The 15,516-nt window shown below is 41.0% G+C and overlaps 1 protein-coding gene across 1 annotated transcript in view; it reads left to right on the top strand.

The window, feature by feature from the left end:
- Positions 1–15,516, top strand: part of piezo1 (piezo type mechanosensitive ion channel component 1 (Er blood group)) — a 285,867-nt gene that overhangs the window by 267,944 nt on the left and 2,407 nt on the right. The window contains exons 42-51 of the mRNA XM_073070242.1: positions 859–1,006; positions 1,922–2,136; positions 2,880–3,038; positions 4,412–4,559; positions 5,759–5,947; positions 7,018–7,110; positions 8,382–8,554; positions 9,193–9,315; positions 13,088–13,167; positions 14,980–15,184. Of these exons, the coding sequence (XP_072926343.1) occupies positions 859–1,006; positions 1,922–2,136; positions 2,880–3,038; positions 4,412–4,559; positions 5,759–5,947; positions 7,018–7,110; positions 8,382–8,554; positions 9,193–9,315; positions 13,088–13,167; positions 14,980–15,184 (1,533 nt within the window). The remainder of the gene's footprint in view (positions 1–858; positions 1,007–1,921; positions 2,137–2,879; positions 3,039–4,411; positions 4,560–5,758; positions 5,948–7,017; positions 7,111–8,381; positions 8,555–9,192; positions 9,316–13,087; positions 13,168–14,979; positions 15,185–15,516) is intronic.

Raw genomic sequence — 15,516 nt, 5'->3', positions numbered from 1 at the left:
AGCGTACTTTATTACCTTTTGAGCACTGACCTGGCTGTGTTCTGAATGTACTCAGAGTCCCATGTTCGAGAGCACGTAAAGTGCAGGAAAATTCCACATAGCTGCTGCATTCACATCCTACCTGCTTTATATGACGATGAATTTTAGCAGCTGGAGCTGGGTATTGGGGATCAGCAATGGATCTAGCTGCATTCTGAATGTACTTTTGCACTTGTGGCCTTTTGTGCATTCTACTGCAGTCATTGTGGAGCTGGGATGTCCTTGAGTCTGCTTGGAGTGTATTCATAGACACCGATTATTAACAGACGATGTGAACCAACTTGAAAAGACCAAACTTACTGCAAGGGAATAAGCAAGTTCTCTTCATCCTACATCAGCTTGTTAGAGTGCAGGAAAGGAATAATTGAAGTAAATAGAATTCATTGTCTGCCATTTGAAACCTTTATACGCAAATGTATTTGTTTGAAAGGATTTCTGGTAAACAGGAACTCAATGGCAAAATGGTCTCTCGCTTTCTGGAGAGTGGTCTTGGCCCGAAACATCGACTCTTCACTCATTTCCATAGATGCTGACTTGCTGAGTTCCTCCAGCATTTTGTGTGTGTTGCCTAGTTTTCTGATTACTGCCTTTCCTAATGGGAGCACGCCATCTATCTGTGGCTGCCTTCATCTGGAATACCTGGTAATGACACCGACATGACTTGTTATGTCCATGCAGTTATGTTTGAATGCAGCCAGCTCTGTTCATTTGTATAACCGTGACTATTCCAAACCACCGTCTTCTAGCCAAACTCTTCACCTCGGTTTGCCTGTATGCTTCACTGCTATAACGAGAGGCTCTGTTTTCATGTGTTCACAGGGTGCAGAGCATTTGCAGACCTCTGAACAACTATTTCTGCAGCATTCTCCATACTAAGTACCGTGCAGCAACCGATGTATATGCACTCATGTTTTTGGCTGACGTGATAGATTTTGTGATTATCATCTTTGGGTTCTGGGCATTTGGGGTAAGTTTCTGGCATTTTGAGTATTAGCAGACACATTGATATTTTTTAAGATGCCACAGGAGCAGAATTAGGCCATTTGGCCCTTTGAGTCTGCTCCACCATTTGATCATGGCTGATCTATTTACCTTCCAACCTAATGTTCCTGCATTTTCCCTGTAACCTTTCATGCCCTGACTCATCAAGAATCTATTCTCTCCCATCTCCTTCTCATCTGCTTTAGCTCATCACACAATCATTACTCAGGTTTGAACCTCAGCCGGAAGTGTCACGTATGAGTTGACAATCAGGAGTTTGACTGTATCTGTACTGATGCAGCCTGTTCAGTGCAAATCTGGAATCCTTGCAAGTGCATTCTTGTCCTGCCTTTCGTCACTCTTTGGTCCCGCAGATCCAATCCAGGCTGAGCTCCATGTGCAAAATAGCACTTCCATTCATTCATTGATCAGTTGATTATTATTGAAGATAATTGAAGTTAGTAATGTTTGGAATGAGTAGCAAGTTTTCATTGTGATTTTCATTTCCATATTACCAAGAATACAACTATTTGATTTATTAATTTTAACAATTTATATCCCTATATTTTACTTTTAATTCAATATAAGTTTACAAAATGCTTCTTAAATGGCTTTTCCAGTCTAACAATAATGGTATCTAGGGTTAGCTCTGTCAGATGTATTAAATGGGCTTTTCATTGCCCCTTTCCCCAGGTATTCTAGCCACCGTCCGACGAGTGTCTGTCGAACACAGGTGCTGGGAATTAGATCAGTGCCTAGAATTCCCTGATGCATCCTTTTAGTTTTGAGCTGCCTGCATTAGTTCTAGGTTTAGTTATGTACCAAATCGATAGCGGTACTCTACAAGCAAGCACTTTATGATTATTCTTCCACACTAAAGTCACTTCTTTTGCCTAAACAGAAACATTCAGCAGCTGCAGATATTGCATCGACACTGTCTGATGACCAAGTTCCTGAAGCTTTCCTGGTTATGGTGCTAATTCAGTTCTCCACTATGGTGATAGATCGTGCGTTATACTTGCGCAAAACTTTACTGGGAAAGCTCATTTTCCAGATAATCCTCGTGTTGGGAATACATATATGGATGTTCTTCATATTACCAGCAGTCACTGAGCGGTACGTAAATAGAATATTTGGCAGGGATAGAAATAGGAAAGATTGAGTTTAATTTGTTTTGATGTACACCAACAGAAAACTCTGGAAATACCCAGCAGGTCAGTCTGCATCTGAGGGAAGAGAACCAGAGCGAAAAGCCTTCCCCGTTCTGACAAAGGGTCTTCGAGCTGACACATTAACTTTGTTTCTCTTTCTACAGATGTGGCCTAACCTGAAGAATGTTTTTACCAATTTTTGCCTTTTGGATGTCCAGCTCCTATAGCAATATTTTTTTGATTTTCAATTTGTTTTGATGCATGTGTGAGACACAGCACTTCTATGTTACTGATACAGAAACTATACCCATGGTTTGTTGAGCTAAATCCTATTTTTCTACCCAAGTTCTCAAAATTTATGCTTGTGGAAAATGCCAATCAGAAACTTGCTTAACAAAAGATAAATTACGTCCATTATCATTTTGCAGGTTGAGTGCACAGCTTCGTATTACAATGGCTTTTGTAAATGAGAAACCATTGCCTGAAAATGTGGGAAATTAAAATGAAAGGTGGTCTGTTGTGTAAATTATTGAGTACTTAGGTGGCAACAGATTACTAATGTAGCATTTTCTTAAAGTGTTTAAGGTCAAATTGTGGCAGAAATCTTGAGGCATATTTTAATTCAACAGTGTGTAATCCATTAGCTCATTTAATCATTTAGAGGTATAATACCTTATGGTTATTTTTATGGATGTCTTCTCCAAACAGAATGTTTAATCAGAATACAGTGGCACAACTGTGGTACTTTGTGAAATGCATCTACTTCGCTTTATCGGCTTACCAGATCCGTTGTGGCTACCCAACGCGCATTCTTGGTAACTTCCTCACCAAGAAGTACAACCATGTCAATCTTTTTCTCTTCCAAGGGTGAGTCATAAAAAGCTGGGCTGTAGCTCTTAAAATTATTGTTGGAGTTGCTTTAAAATGTTTAACCCTTTGCAGACCTTTGCATGTGATAAAATAGTCACCACAGATTAAATGAATTGTTGGATTAAGGTGTAGAACTGTATTTTTCTTGTAGCTTAACTTTTCTATGCATGCTTACAATCACGATCTGATTATAATCAGTATCTGTGCAATTGTTCAGTAATTGTAGTGTAGCTGATTCTGTATATTTCTAGAAGCTTCTGCAGCAAATGTTGTGCCACTTGAATCTGGCTATTTTATAAATTAGTTGTTATAAGACCGTAAGATACAGGATCAGAATTAGGCCATTTGATCCATTGAGTCTGCTCCGACATTTCATCATGGCTGATCCAATTTTCCTCTCAGCCCCAATCTCTTGCCTTCTTCCCGTGTCCCATATCCCTTCATGCCCTGACCAGTCAAGAATCTATCAACCTCTGCCTTAAATATACATAAAGACTTGGCCTCCACAGCCGCTTGTGGCAACAGATTCCACAGATTCACCACTCTCTTGCTAAAGAAATTCTTCCTCATCTCCATTCTATTGTGAAGCATTGTCCTCTGGTCTTAGACTCACCCACCATAGGAAACATCCTCTCCACATCCACTCTATCAAGGCCTTTCACCATTCGATAGGTTTCAATGAGGTCACAACTCATTCTTCTGAATTCCAGTGAGTACAGGAACAGAACCATCAACACTCTTCATATAACAAGCTGTTTAATCCTGCAATTATTTTCATGAGCCTTCTTTGAACCCTCTCCTGTTTCATCACATCCTTTCTAAGATAAGGGGCCCAAAACTGCTCACAATACTCCAAGTGAGGCCTCACCAGTGCTATATAAAGCCTCAACTTTGATTTTATATTCTAGTCCTCTTGAAATGAATGCTAACATTGCATTTGCCTTCCTCACCACAAACTCAACCTGAAAATTAACCTGCAGGGAATCCTGCACAAGGACTCCCAAGTCCTTTTGCATCTCAGATTTTTGCGTTTTCTCTCCAGTTCAAAAATAGTCAATCGTTTCATTTCTTCTACTAAAGTGCCTGACCATACACTTCCCGACGCTGTATTTCATAAATCAAAGGGATGCGTTGCTATCTCCAGTCTGAATATGAGACTACCACAACTTCTTGTCCTTTGTCTTTTCTTCGTTCTGGTGACACATAATAACATATAACAACCAGGCTTTATGCCTCAATCTTGACTCCCAAAGAACCTCAGGATCAATGTGACCAGGTTGTGTCATTGTGATATTTCCGAGGATTAGTTTATATTATGTGCTTATACAATTGATATTCTCAACCTTCAGGATGCCCTTTTGTTTTTGTAGATTCCGCCTTGTGCCATTCCTGGTGGAGCTTCGTGCTGTGATGGACTGGGTTTGTACAGACACCACCCTTTCGCTCTCGAGCTGGATGTGTGTTGAGGACATCTATGCCAACATATTTATAATCAAATGCAGCCGTGAGACAGAAAAGGTACATGGTCCATCTTTGTCTGACATCCATGAATTCCGAGGTATTAAGTATGGCAGCTGATTTTAGGGGCGTGTAATGAGGCGTAGGAGAAGGACACATGGTGCTCCCAGCCTGCATTGTCAATCAACAAGGTTATAGCTGATGCTGTAACTTTGCATGGCAGTGAAACCCCCAATAACCTTTCACATGCTTACTTGTCAAGAATCTACTAACTCCGGACTTAAAATAGTCAAAGAGTACTTGCATTGAGATCAAGTAGTTCACCTCATTTTTGCCTTAAATGGGTTTTAAACACTGACCTCCAATTCAAGTTTCTCTCACAAAAGGCAACAAACTTCTCACGTCCACCCTCTGAAGGCCAGACCCCTCCATCAAGTCGCTTGTCGCTTTTCTGAACTCGTCGTAAAAGCCTAGACAATCCAAGCTTTCCTAATGCTGATTGCCCATTCCATGTATGTGGAATGCGGTGCCACAGACAGCTGCAGAGGCCAAGGCTGTGGGCATACTTAACTGGTTATTATTCTATTATGGATTTATTGAGTATGTCACACGAAGATGAATCTCAGGGTTGTAAATGGTGATATATATGTACCTTGATAATACTTTGAATTTTGACTATAACCCTCCTTTAACCCTTCCATCCCAAGTCCTTGTCCAAACTTCTCCTAAATGTTCTAATCAAACCCACATCCACCACTTCTGCTGGCAGCTGGTTCCACACTCACATCACCCTCTGAGTCAAGAAGTTCCCCCTCAGTTTCCCTTAAATATTTACCTTTCACCCTTAATCTATGACCTCTAGTTCTAGTCTCACCCAACTTCAGTGGAAAAAGCCTACTTACATTTACCGTATTTATACTCTTAATGATTTTGTATACCTCTATCAGATCTCTTCTCATTCTCCTACGCTCAGGGGAATAAAGTCCTAACCTATTCAACCTTTCTCTATAACTCCAGTCCTCAGTTCCCAGCAATATCTTTGTAAGCTTTCTCTGTAGCAACATTTTTGACAACTGCTTGCTTTCCAAGTTCAGTGTGACAACTGGCCCCATTATTATCATCCTTCCTGTTTGACAAAAAGCTGTTTTTCTGACAGAAGTAGTGAAAATATTCGATTTGAATGGGAATAAAACCAACTGCAATATTTTCAGCGCATGTTAGCTTATGAAATGGTGTAACAAACACTGTATTTTTTGTAGCGCTATCCACAGCCTAAGGGACAGAAGAAAAAGAAGATTGTCAAGTATGGAATGGGAGGTCTCATCATCCTTTTCCTCATCTGTATCATCTGGTTTCCCCTTCTATTCATGTCTCTGGTCAGATCAGTGGTCGGTGTGGTGAATCACCCAGTGGATGTGACAGTAACAATTAAACTTGGTGGCTATCAGGTAATTAGCTATAGATGTTGAAACACCTTAATGTCTAGTTTCAGCACTGAAGAAAACTTGGTTGCAGATTGTTTTCAGGGAATTGTTACCGGGAATGTCCAAACACAAAAGATGAGAGGCAATTGACCTAACATGATTCATTAAATTAGTCTCCTTCCTATAGCCTTCTGGAAAATCATAACTCCTTTACTCACTGACTTATAATTTTCCACCATAACCTCAAGAATCCTGTTAGGAAAATAGTTTGCTCTTATTAGGCATTAGTACATGGTGTCCTGGAAAAGACTAAATCCATGGGTTTTTCTTGTTAGCTGGCTTGCCTGCTATTGTTGCAACAATGTAAAAAGCCAATCTCCTGTGTCAAGTATGATGGTCACCTGAGGGGTTGCCTTAATGGAGGACACCTGAGTGTGACTTTGTTTAACGCGGGGAGTCTGATGCACAGGCAGCCACCACGTGGACCTTGACAGATCGGGGTCAGGATCCAGTGGCATGGAATGCAAGACCACTGGGGACGCTACCTTCGTTTTCACTGCCATTGTGATATGGCATCATTTTCTGCCGACTCCCGCATTGAGGTTGTGGATGGATCACCCTTTGTCTGATACCTCCCCCTTGACCTTACCACCATGGGTGACCCTACCAGGAGCTAAACTCCAGATGGCATTGCCTTCAGGATCTCAGGAACTCTCAAGCCTCTCCACCATAACAAGGTGATGGAGAAGGAAGCTACATCATCAGCAAGCCATTTTCCCCTCTTCAATCCCTCCTTGGTGAACTCTTGAGTACACACAGATGGCTGTGCCCAGCAAAATAAATTGTTTCACAATACAGCTAGTGTTTGGGTTATTGGGCCTAACGTATCTCCTGCAATAAATCAGCATGGAGCAAATTTGGGCTACTACTCTTATCCAATCACTGATTTACCGTGAAATTCAGTCCCTGTTGCTGTGGGCATGGGTTAAATTGCATGGATTGCAATAAAACCATGGTGCTTAATAATAAACTTGTATTGCTGATAAAATGTATTTAATTAATATAACACACATTTCTTTATGTTATACCTGCAGCCTCTGTTTACAATGAGTGCTCAACAACATTCACTCAAGCCATTCAGCCAAAAGGAATATAATGACCTCTGTTCAATGTTTGAACGTAATCCAGTAAGTTACCAAGTGTATTGTTTAATGTTACGTATCTACAGAGGGTATACAGCAAGTATAACATTTCTAAGCCATTTCCTTTCATCAGCAGCAACAAAAAAAGTACTAAAGGCCTAAAATTCTGACTTTTTGCGAGTCTTGTAGAAAGCTTCAGGTGAGATCCTCTCATCAGACTCTATATTTTGAAGTTGGATAAACTAAAATATCCACTTCTCTATTCTAAGTTGGTGATCCTATTAAAATGAATGGTGCCATGCTACATATACCAGCCCCGTTTGATGGAAAATTGAGAACTGAATGCAAAAGAAGCCCGCCTCTGAATAGCACAAGTCAGAAATAAACGGGGAGTAAGATGCTCATGGATGTGACCTTCCCCTCTGCTGCTGGCCTTAGCACTCAAAGAAGTTGCTTTTGTATCCAGCTCTCAATTTTCCACACACACTACAGCCCCACAGCTGTGACCAGTTGGTGGGAGGAGAGTGGTTAATTTGGAGATACAGTGCAGTAAGGCCCTTCTGGCCCAGTGAGTTGCACAGCCTAGCAACCCACCTACTTAACACTAGCCTAATCACAGGACAATTTCTAATGACTAAGTAACCTGCTTATCGGTACATCTTTGAACTGTGGGAGGAAACCCACCAGGTTCACAGGGAGAACATACAAACTCCTTAAAGACGGCGGCAGAATTGAACTCCAAGCTCCGAATCATCTCTTTATTGGTAAGAACCCCAATCCCAGCTTTTTCCATAAAGGGGAAAACTATATGCTGGTGGGAGCAAAGTACGTCTGTATGAGGATGGGGAAGGTGGATGAACTCAATGTGAATGGGAGGAAAGGAAAGGGAATGGTGCCTCAGTGAATGGGCTGAGAAGGACCCCTACTGAAACAATGCCATAATCTGTGGTAGCAAAAGACATTATCAGTTTCTTTTTGAGAAATCCCCCACTGCTTTCATCCTGAGAAACAAGCATAGGACTTTCTATTGCAATATGAGGTCTAACAATTCTGAATACAGCTGCTCCTTCACACACAAACATGAGAGAACAGTATTTTTGGCTGTCTCTGACATGTCAGTCTCCTTGCATGTAAGCTTTTACAATCAGGGTATTTGACTTAACCTGAATGTCTTGGCTGTTAGTGTTTATTTTTGCATTTTGTGGATCCTTATGATCCTTAACAAGTAGCTTATCCAGTGAACTTATCAGCTTAGTGGTTCGGCAGCAACATAATTCCTGACATCTGAATGTCTTCTCTCCTCTCTGCTCCTGAAGACTGCTATGCAGTTTATTACACTCTATAGTTATGATGATGTCATGACGGCACATATTGAGGGAAGTTCGGGGTCACTGTGGAGTGTTAGTCCACCTAGTCGCCAGGCAATGATTGCTGAGCTCAACAGCAACGATTCAGTGATGACGCTTCGCCTGATGTGGACATTTCAGAGGTAAGACCGTCAGCCTTCAGCCTAGTCATCCTCTGACCTCCACCCTTCCAGGCAAACCATGGAATAGATGTTCGCCATTCCCACTTGGAGACCCCGACCTTTCTTGCAGACGTGCTCACCCATTCCCTGCCACTAACCTTGCTCACTGTTAATACCCAATATTAGGTTCCAGTCCTTGGCCAGTGCATGTCAGCCATCTGCCTCCCCTGAACCACATTCCCAGGCCACATCTGCACCAGCAAGTGTACCATGTCTGTTCAGTCCATTGTGTGTCAGGTGTTCCTGAAATTTTCAGAAGAATCAACCCTTCAGTGTGTTTGTGTGACATAATGGAGGTCCTTCACACACCACCTCCACACACACAACAATCCCACAACCATGACCAGCTGGTGGGAGGAGAGTGCTTAATAGGACCAGTGGGGAAAATTGGGTAGAAGATGGAACAAGCTTCAGCAAAAGAAATAATGCAGTTAAACTACGCTTGTAATGATATTAAAAATATTTAAAGTGTTTAAAATTAAACAGAATAATGAGGACTTAGCTGAACTTTATTATTTATAAAATATATAGTAATCTATAATTGTATAACAGTGTATTTAACTTATATTATTAAGAACATTTGGTACCGTTGCTTCCAGAGACCTAACTCTAGGTGGAGTACATGAACAAGCCTCAGAAAAGCACACCGTCGACCTAGAACCAGAAAACCCTGTGCGAGAACAATTGGCAGGTCTTCTCCTGGGAACTCGAAAGGAGCCAGTGTATGTATTTATTTATTTTTCTAATTTGAACACTGCTGGTCCTACCGTGACCTTGGATGCGAACTTATTTTAATGGTGGCCCGTTTGAGAGTAATTGGATTCCCCACATTCTTGACTATGGAGGAGGCTAATTGGAGGGATATGAAAGGGCAGGACCCAAAAGTTTACTGGTGCATAATGTTGCTATTAGGAATAAATAACTCATGTCCTTTTGCAAGTATTTATAACTTTGGGGAGTACATGAATAATCTGATACTTTTCTAAGGATCTTTTCTCTGTAGCAGATTTACAATCCACCAAATAAGAAATTTCTCCTCGTTGCCATGTAAAACAACCATCCATCGTGGTGAAGTTACCCTTCTTCATTCCAAATTCACTAGTGAGAAGAAATATCCTGTTTTACCCACTCCAGAATCTGTAATAGGTTGCCTGCTGTTGTTTGAAACTCCAGTGCTTGAGGGCTGGACCTTCACAGTGTCTCACAGGACAAAGCCCGCTTCCCTGGAATCTCTCTACTTATATCTCTAATACAAATTACTGCTGTACTGTAAAGCAGGATTATAGAGCTCAATGTGTCATTTCTATTTTATCAATACTTTTGAAATGTTACTTTGATCATTGTGAAATAGTGATGCCTGACTCTTTAGAACTGTTGGTTTAGCCTCACTAATGTCATAGAACAGCATATCAGAAAAACAGGATCTTTGGCCCCTCATGCCTGTCCTGACCATAACAATAATTCAAACTAATCCTGTCTGCTTGCATGTGATCTATATCTGTCTCCTCCCTTTGCTTGTTCATATGCCCATCTAAATGTATCTTAAACATCACTATGTCATCTGTTTCTACAACCCCCTCTGACTGAGCTTTGCAAGCACCTACCACTCTATATTTTTTTAAAAAACTTGCCTCATAAATGTTAGAAATCTCTCTTTTACCTTAATCCTTTCCACCCTGGGAGAAAAAGATTCTGACTATCTACCCTATCTATACCTGTCAGAATTAAATTTACTTCCATCAGGTTACTCCTGAGCCTTTAACACTCCAGAGAAGAAAATCCAAAATTTTCCAACCTCTCCTTGAAGCCAAGTCAGACAATATCCTGGTGAATAATTTCTGCATCTTCTCCAAAGCCTCCACATCCTTCCAATAATATCAGTTTTGTTATCACCAGCATGTGACGTGAAATTTGTTAACTTAGCAGCAGCAATTCAATGCAATACATAATCTAGCAGAGAGAGAAAAAATAATAATAAATAAAATAAAACATAATAATAAATAAGCAAATAAATCAATTACGTATATGAATAGATTTTTTTTAATGTGCAAAAACAGAAATACTGTATATTTTTTAAAAAGTGAGATAGTGTTTATGGGTTCAATGTCCATTTAGGAATCGGATGGCAGAGAGGAAGAAGCTGTTCCTGAATCACTGAGTGTGTCCCTTCAGGCTTCTGTACCTCCTCCCTGATGGTAACAGTGAGAAAAGGGCACGCCCTGGGTGCTGGAGGTCCTTAATAATGGATGCTGCCTTTCTGAGACACCACTCCCTGAAGATGTCCTGAGTACTTTGTAGGCTAGTACCCAAGATGGAGCTGACTAGATTTACAACCTTCTGCAGCTTCTTTCGGTCCTGTGCAGTAGCCCCTCCATACCAGATAGTGACGCAGCCTGTCAGAATGCTGTCCATGGTACAACTATAGAAGTTTTTGAGTGCATTTGTTGACATACCAAATGTGGCCTGACTTTTATATTCTTTTCCCCTTGAAATAAATGCCAACATTGCATTTGCCTTCCTTACCATAGACTCAACCTGTGAATTAACCTTCTGGGAGTCTTGTACAAGGACTCCCAAGTCTCTCTGCACCTCTGAAGTTTGAACCTTCTCCCCAGTTAGATAATGGTCCTCACTATTGTTCCTTTTTCCAAAATGCATTATCATACATTTCCCAACTCTGTATTCCATCTGCCACTTTTTTGCCCTTTCTTCCAATACGTCTAAGTCCTGATGCAATTACGTTGCTGCCTCAGCACTACCTACCCCTCCACCGATCTTTATATCATCCGCAAACTTTGCCTCGAAGCCATCAATTCCATTATTTAAATCATAGACAAACAATGTGAAAAGTAGTGATCCCAATATCTTGAGGAATACCACTAGTCACAGGCAGTCAACCAGACAAGCCCTCTTTATCCCCACTCGCTGCCTCCTGCCACCCAGCCATTCTTCTATCCATGCCAGTATCTTTCCTGTAACACCATAGGATTTTATCTTGTTAAGCAGCCTCATGTGAGGCACCTTATCAAATGCCTTTTGAAAATCTAAGTAAATGACATTCACAGCCTCTCCTTTGTCACCCTGCATGTTATTTCCTCAAAGAATTCCAACAGATTTGTCAGGCAATATTTCCCTTTTCAGAAATCATGTTGAGTTTGACTTATTTTATCATTAGTCTCCATGTACCCCGAAACCTTATCCTTAATAATGGACTCCAACTCTTTTCCAACCAGTGAGGTTTGGCTAACTGCCCTAAAATGTCCTCTTTTGTCTTCCTCCCTTCTTAAAGAATGGAGTGACATTTGATGCTCGAAAGATCATGACTAATGCATCCATTATCTCATCAGCAACCTCTCTCAAGACCCTGGGATGTAGTCCATCTGGTCCAGGTGACTTATCCACCTTAAGACCTTTCAGTTTGCCTAGCACATTTTCCTCTGTAATAGCAATGGCACTCACTCCTGCTCCCTGACACTCACGGACCTCTAGCATACAACGAGTGTCTTCCACAGTGAAGACTGAAGCAAAGTACTTATTAAGTTCATCTGCCATTACTTTGTCCCCCATTACTACCTCTCCAGCATCATTCTCCAGTGGTCCAATATCAACTCTCAGCTCCCTTTTATTCTTTATATAACTGAAATAATTTACAATATTCTGCTTTATATTATCAGCTAGTTTGACTTTACATTTCATCTTTTCCCTTCTTATAGCTTTTTAGTTGTCTTTTGTTGGATTTTAAAAAAGTCCCAATCATCCAACTTCCCACTCACTTTTGCTACATTATATGCCCTTTCCTTGGCTTTTATGCAGTCCTTAAGTTCCCTTGTCAGCCATGCTTACCTAGCCCTGCCATTTATGAACTTCTTCTGTGGGACATACCTATTCTGCACCTTGTGAACTATTCCCAGAAACTTCAGCTAACTCTGCTCTGTTGTCATCCCATCCACCTGGTCAAGTTTGTCTCTCATTCTTCTGCAATTCCCTTTATTCCATTGCGATACTGATACATGTGACACCCTCTCAAATTGCAGTATGAATTCAATCATAATTCAACCACGGTCTTATTGAATGATGTTGCAGCTTCTGAGTGCCTCAGAGTGAGCTGGTTTTCTCTTTCCTCTGTTCCAAAGAAGAGTAGAAAATGCTGAATATGGTCAAGGACTGGAAACTAAAGTAAAAGATTTAAATGACCCTGAACAAATATTTTTGGCTGCTGAAATGACTTGTATGTGGAAGATAGTTTGCATATTAATTCTAGTTGCTTAAAACAAAGATTGGCATGTGATGGTTGATTGTGTATTAGTTGTGAGGCAAGTTTACAGAGTAAATGTAACTTTACTCCTCTAGGTTTAGTGAATGGGCTTCATGATGTTCACATCCTGAATTTCCTGTGAAATTGTCACTCAGCATTACCCCCCATTAGAGGTGCTGCACCACAGACTTGCCTGTATACAACAAACAGACTGTTAACCGGATGCTGCTTTGTTACAGACTGATTCCACACATGTTGCCAAAGTATATTCGAGCTCCAAATGGACCTGATGCCAAACCTGTTGACCAGATGTATACAGGTAAAGTCACTTTTTAAAATCTAGTTGGAAATTTCACCCAGTTTTAAAATGACAATGGAAAATATTTACTGACATAATCCTCTGCTGTAAATAAACTAAACTTGTATATTAATGGGAGGCCTCAGCTTTTCTTTGGTATAATGTGGTCACATGAACACTCCTTCGACAATATCTTGAATCAGCTTATAGTTAAGATTCGTTAAAAGATTAAAATAAATTCAGGGGAAAGCTGTTACTTTTCTAGAACTAAAGATGAACATATTTTATAACCTCCCTTCCCTCCCCCCACCTTCTTAATCTGACTTCTCATCTTTTTTTTCCCAGTCCTGAAGAAGGGTCTGAATGTGAAACATCAACTGTTCACTCTTTTCCATAGATGCTGCCTGGCCTGCTGAGTTCCTCCAGCGTTTTGTGTGTGTTGCTTGGATTTCCAGCATCTGCAGATTTTCTCTTGTTTGATATTCTATAACCTTTCCTTTTTTATCTTATCCCTAAGTCATTTTGTGTGTTTGGTTTCATGAATGTCAAAATTCAATTCAATGAAATTCAAGTTTAGTTGTCATTTAACCATATATGAAACAGACAAATGAGGCAGTGTTACTGCGGGACCAAGTGCCAAAGACACATTATCGACCGTTACACACAAGATCACAATCACGAAATGTGAGTCTTGAAGCCCACCTCCCTCTCACCCACCCCCTGCCTTGCCATGGCTTGATGCAAACAAGTCAACAAACACATTAAAGAATATCAGTAAAATTACAATGCAGAATATGCATGTAGATATACAGTGCAGAACCCCAGTCACTGATATCATCTCCCAACCGGCCCCAGCGCTGGCCAGGCAACACTGCGGCTTTGAGGCCCAGCTCTTGCCCCGACGCCTGACTCCCGCCAGACGAATCCGTGCCTTTGAGGCCCAGTCCCTTGTATGTTCAAGCACATATAGAATATTGGTAAAAACACAACCAGACAAATATATATGGATATAGCCCAGACCCCTCAGTCAATTTAAAATCTTCGGCTGCCACAACTGCGCAATGCCACCCCAGGACGAGTGCGATGCATCACCTCCAGCGGCTGAAAAGCAAGTGACCCCGCAGCTTGAGGCCCCAGTCCATTGAGAGCCACTAAAAAATCTGCAGGTGGCCACAACAGTGCTCGTCTTCTGTCGAGTAAAACCCTGGGAGGGCAGCTCCGACTCTGGACTGGACTGGACTGGACACAGTGCCACACAGCCCCTGGTGAAGGGCAACGGCTTTGTCCCCTCACTCCGAGTGGCTGCAAACAAGCTACACCATGGCTTCAGGCCTAATCCTCACTACGACCAAGGATGAGGCCCCCTCCATCCACCCCTGCTTGCATCCAGAAAATCAGTGAATGGAACTCGCAGCGTGCCAGATTAACAATGTCCAAAGGGGTCTTGCAATCACAAGAAAAGCAACCGAGACAGCCATTCATGTGACCAAGACAATAAAATGCGTGGTTAAAGCTTTATCTTAAACAAACACTGTAAGAAATCCTAGGTGTGTGAAGCATGAGAATTCTGATTCAAAGAAGAACTGTAGCTGAGTTCACCCTATGACTTTGCAACTAGACGTGTAAATTGATTGTACTGCTGTGCGACTGACCAATGTATCACTGTATAAAAGTGATAAAACTTCAATGACAGTGCCAGTAACTCCATGTGGAGTTCTGTCCTTTGAGATACAGGTATATGTATATTGACAAGAAAAATCGCAATTGGCCCGTTAAACCTAATGATTCTTTTTCTTCTAAACTAATTCATGAACAACTTTTCACTATTGACAGAGGGTGAAAATAGCTATCTGAATGTGACCATGGAATTGCAAAGACACATTGGTAAGAATGCAAACGATTCCGATGGTATCTTGGAGTGGTGGGTGATACGGACCAAAACGGAGAAATGTAAACAAAGCGAGTGTAATGAACTGCAGATGGTCATCTTTAGTGACAAAGTCAGCCCACCGAGCCTCGGTTTCCTCGCTGGACATGGGTAAGCTTCCTCTATAAATATAACATCATCTGTTGTCATTTTCATTATCTTGCAAAGCTCTAATAAAACATTCTGCACTGTAATGAATGCAGTGGCAATGAAAATTAATAAATATTATGAATTTAGTTAATTTGATTAAAGTCACATCTCAACATTTACTTAAGCAAGTTAGTAAAAATGGGTTAAGCTCAAAGATGGATTTAGTGCTATTAATCTATTATGTGGCTGTTTAATCCTTCTGTTTCCTTGGGCATTGAAGGCACGTGCTTGATTCAGATATGTATTTTATAAATATTTCCTAATCAGTAGCACATTGATACAACTGTACCTAA

This window comes from Hemitrygon akajei, chromosome 17 (assembly GCF_048418815.1).
Source record: "Hemitrygon akajei chromosome 17, sHemAka1.3, whole genome shotgun sequence".
NCBI classification, from domain to species: Eukaryota; Metazoa; Chordata; class Chondrichthyes; order Myliobatiformes; family Dasyatidae; genus Hemitrygon; species Hemitrygon akajei.
Note: the sequence above shows the minus strand (reverse complement) of the source record. Positions and strands in the feature narration are given on the sequence as shown.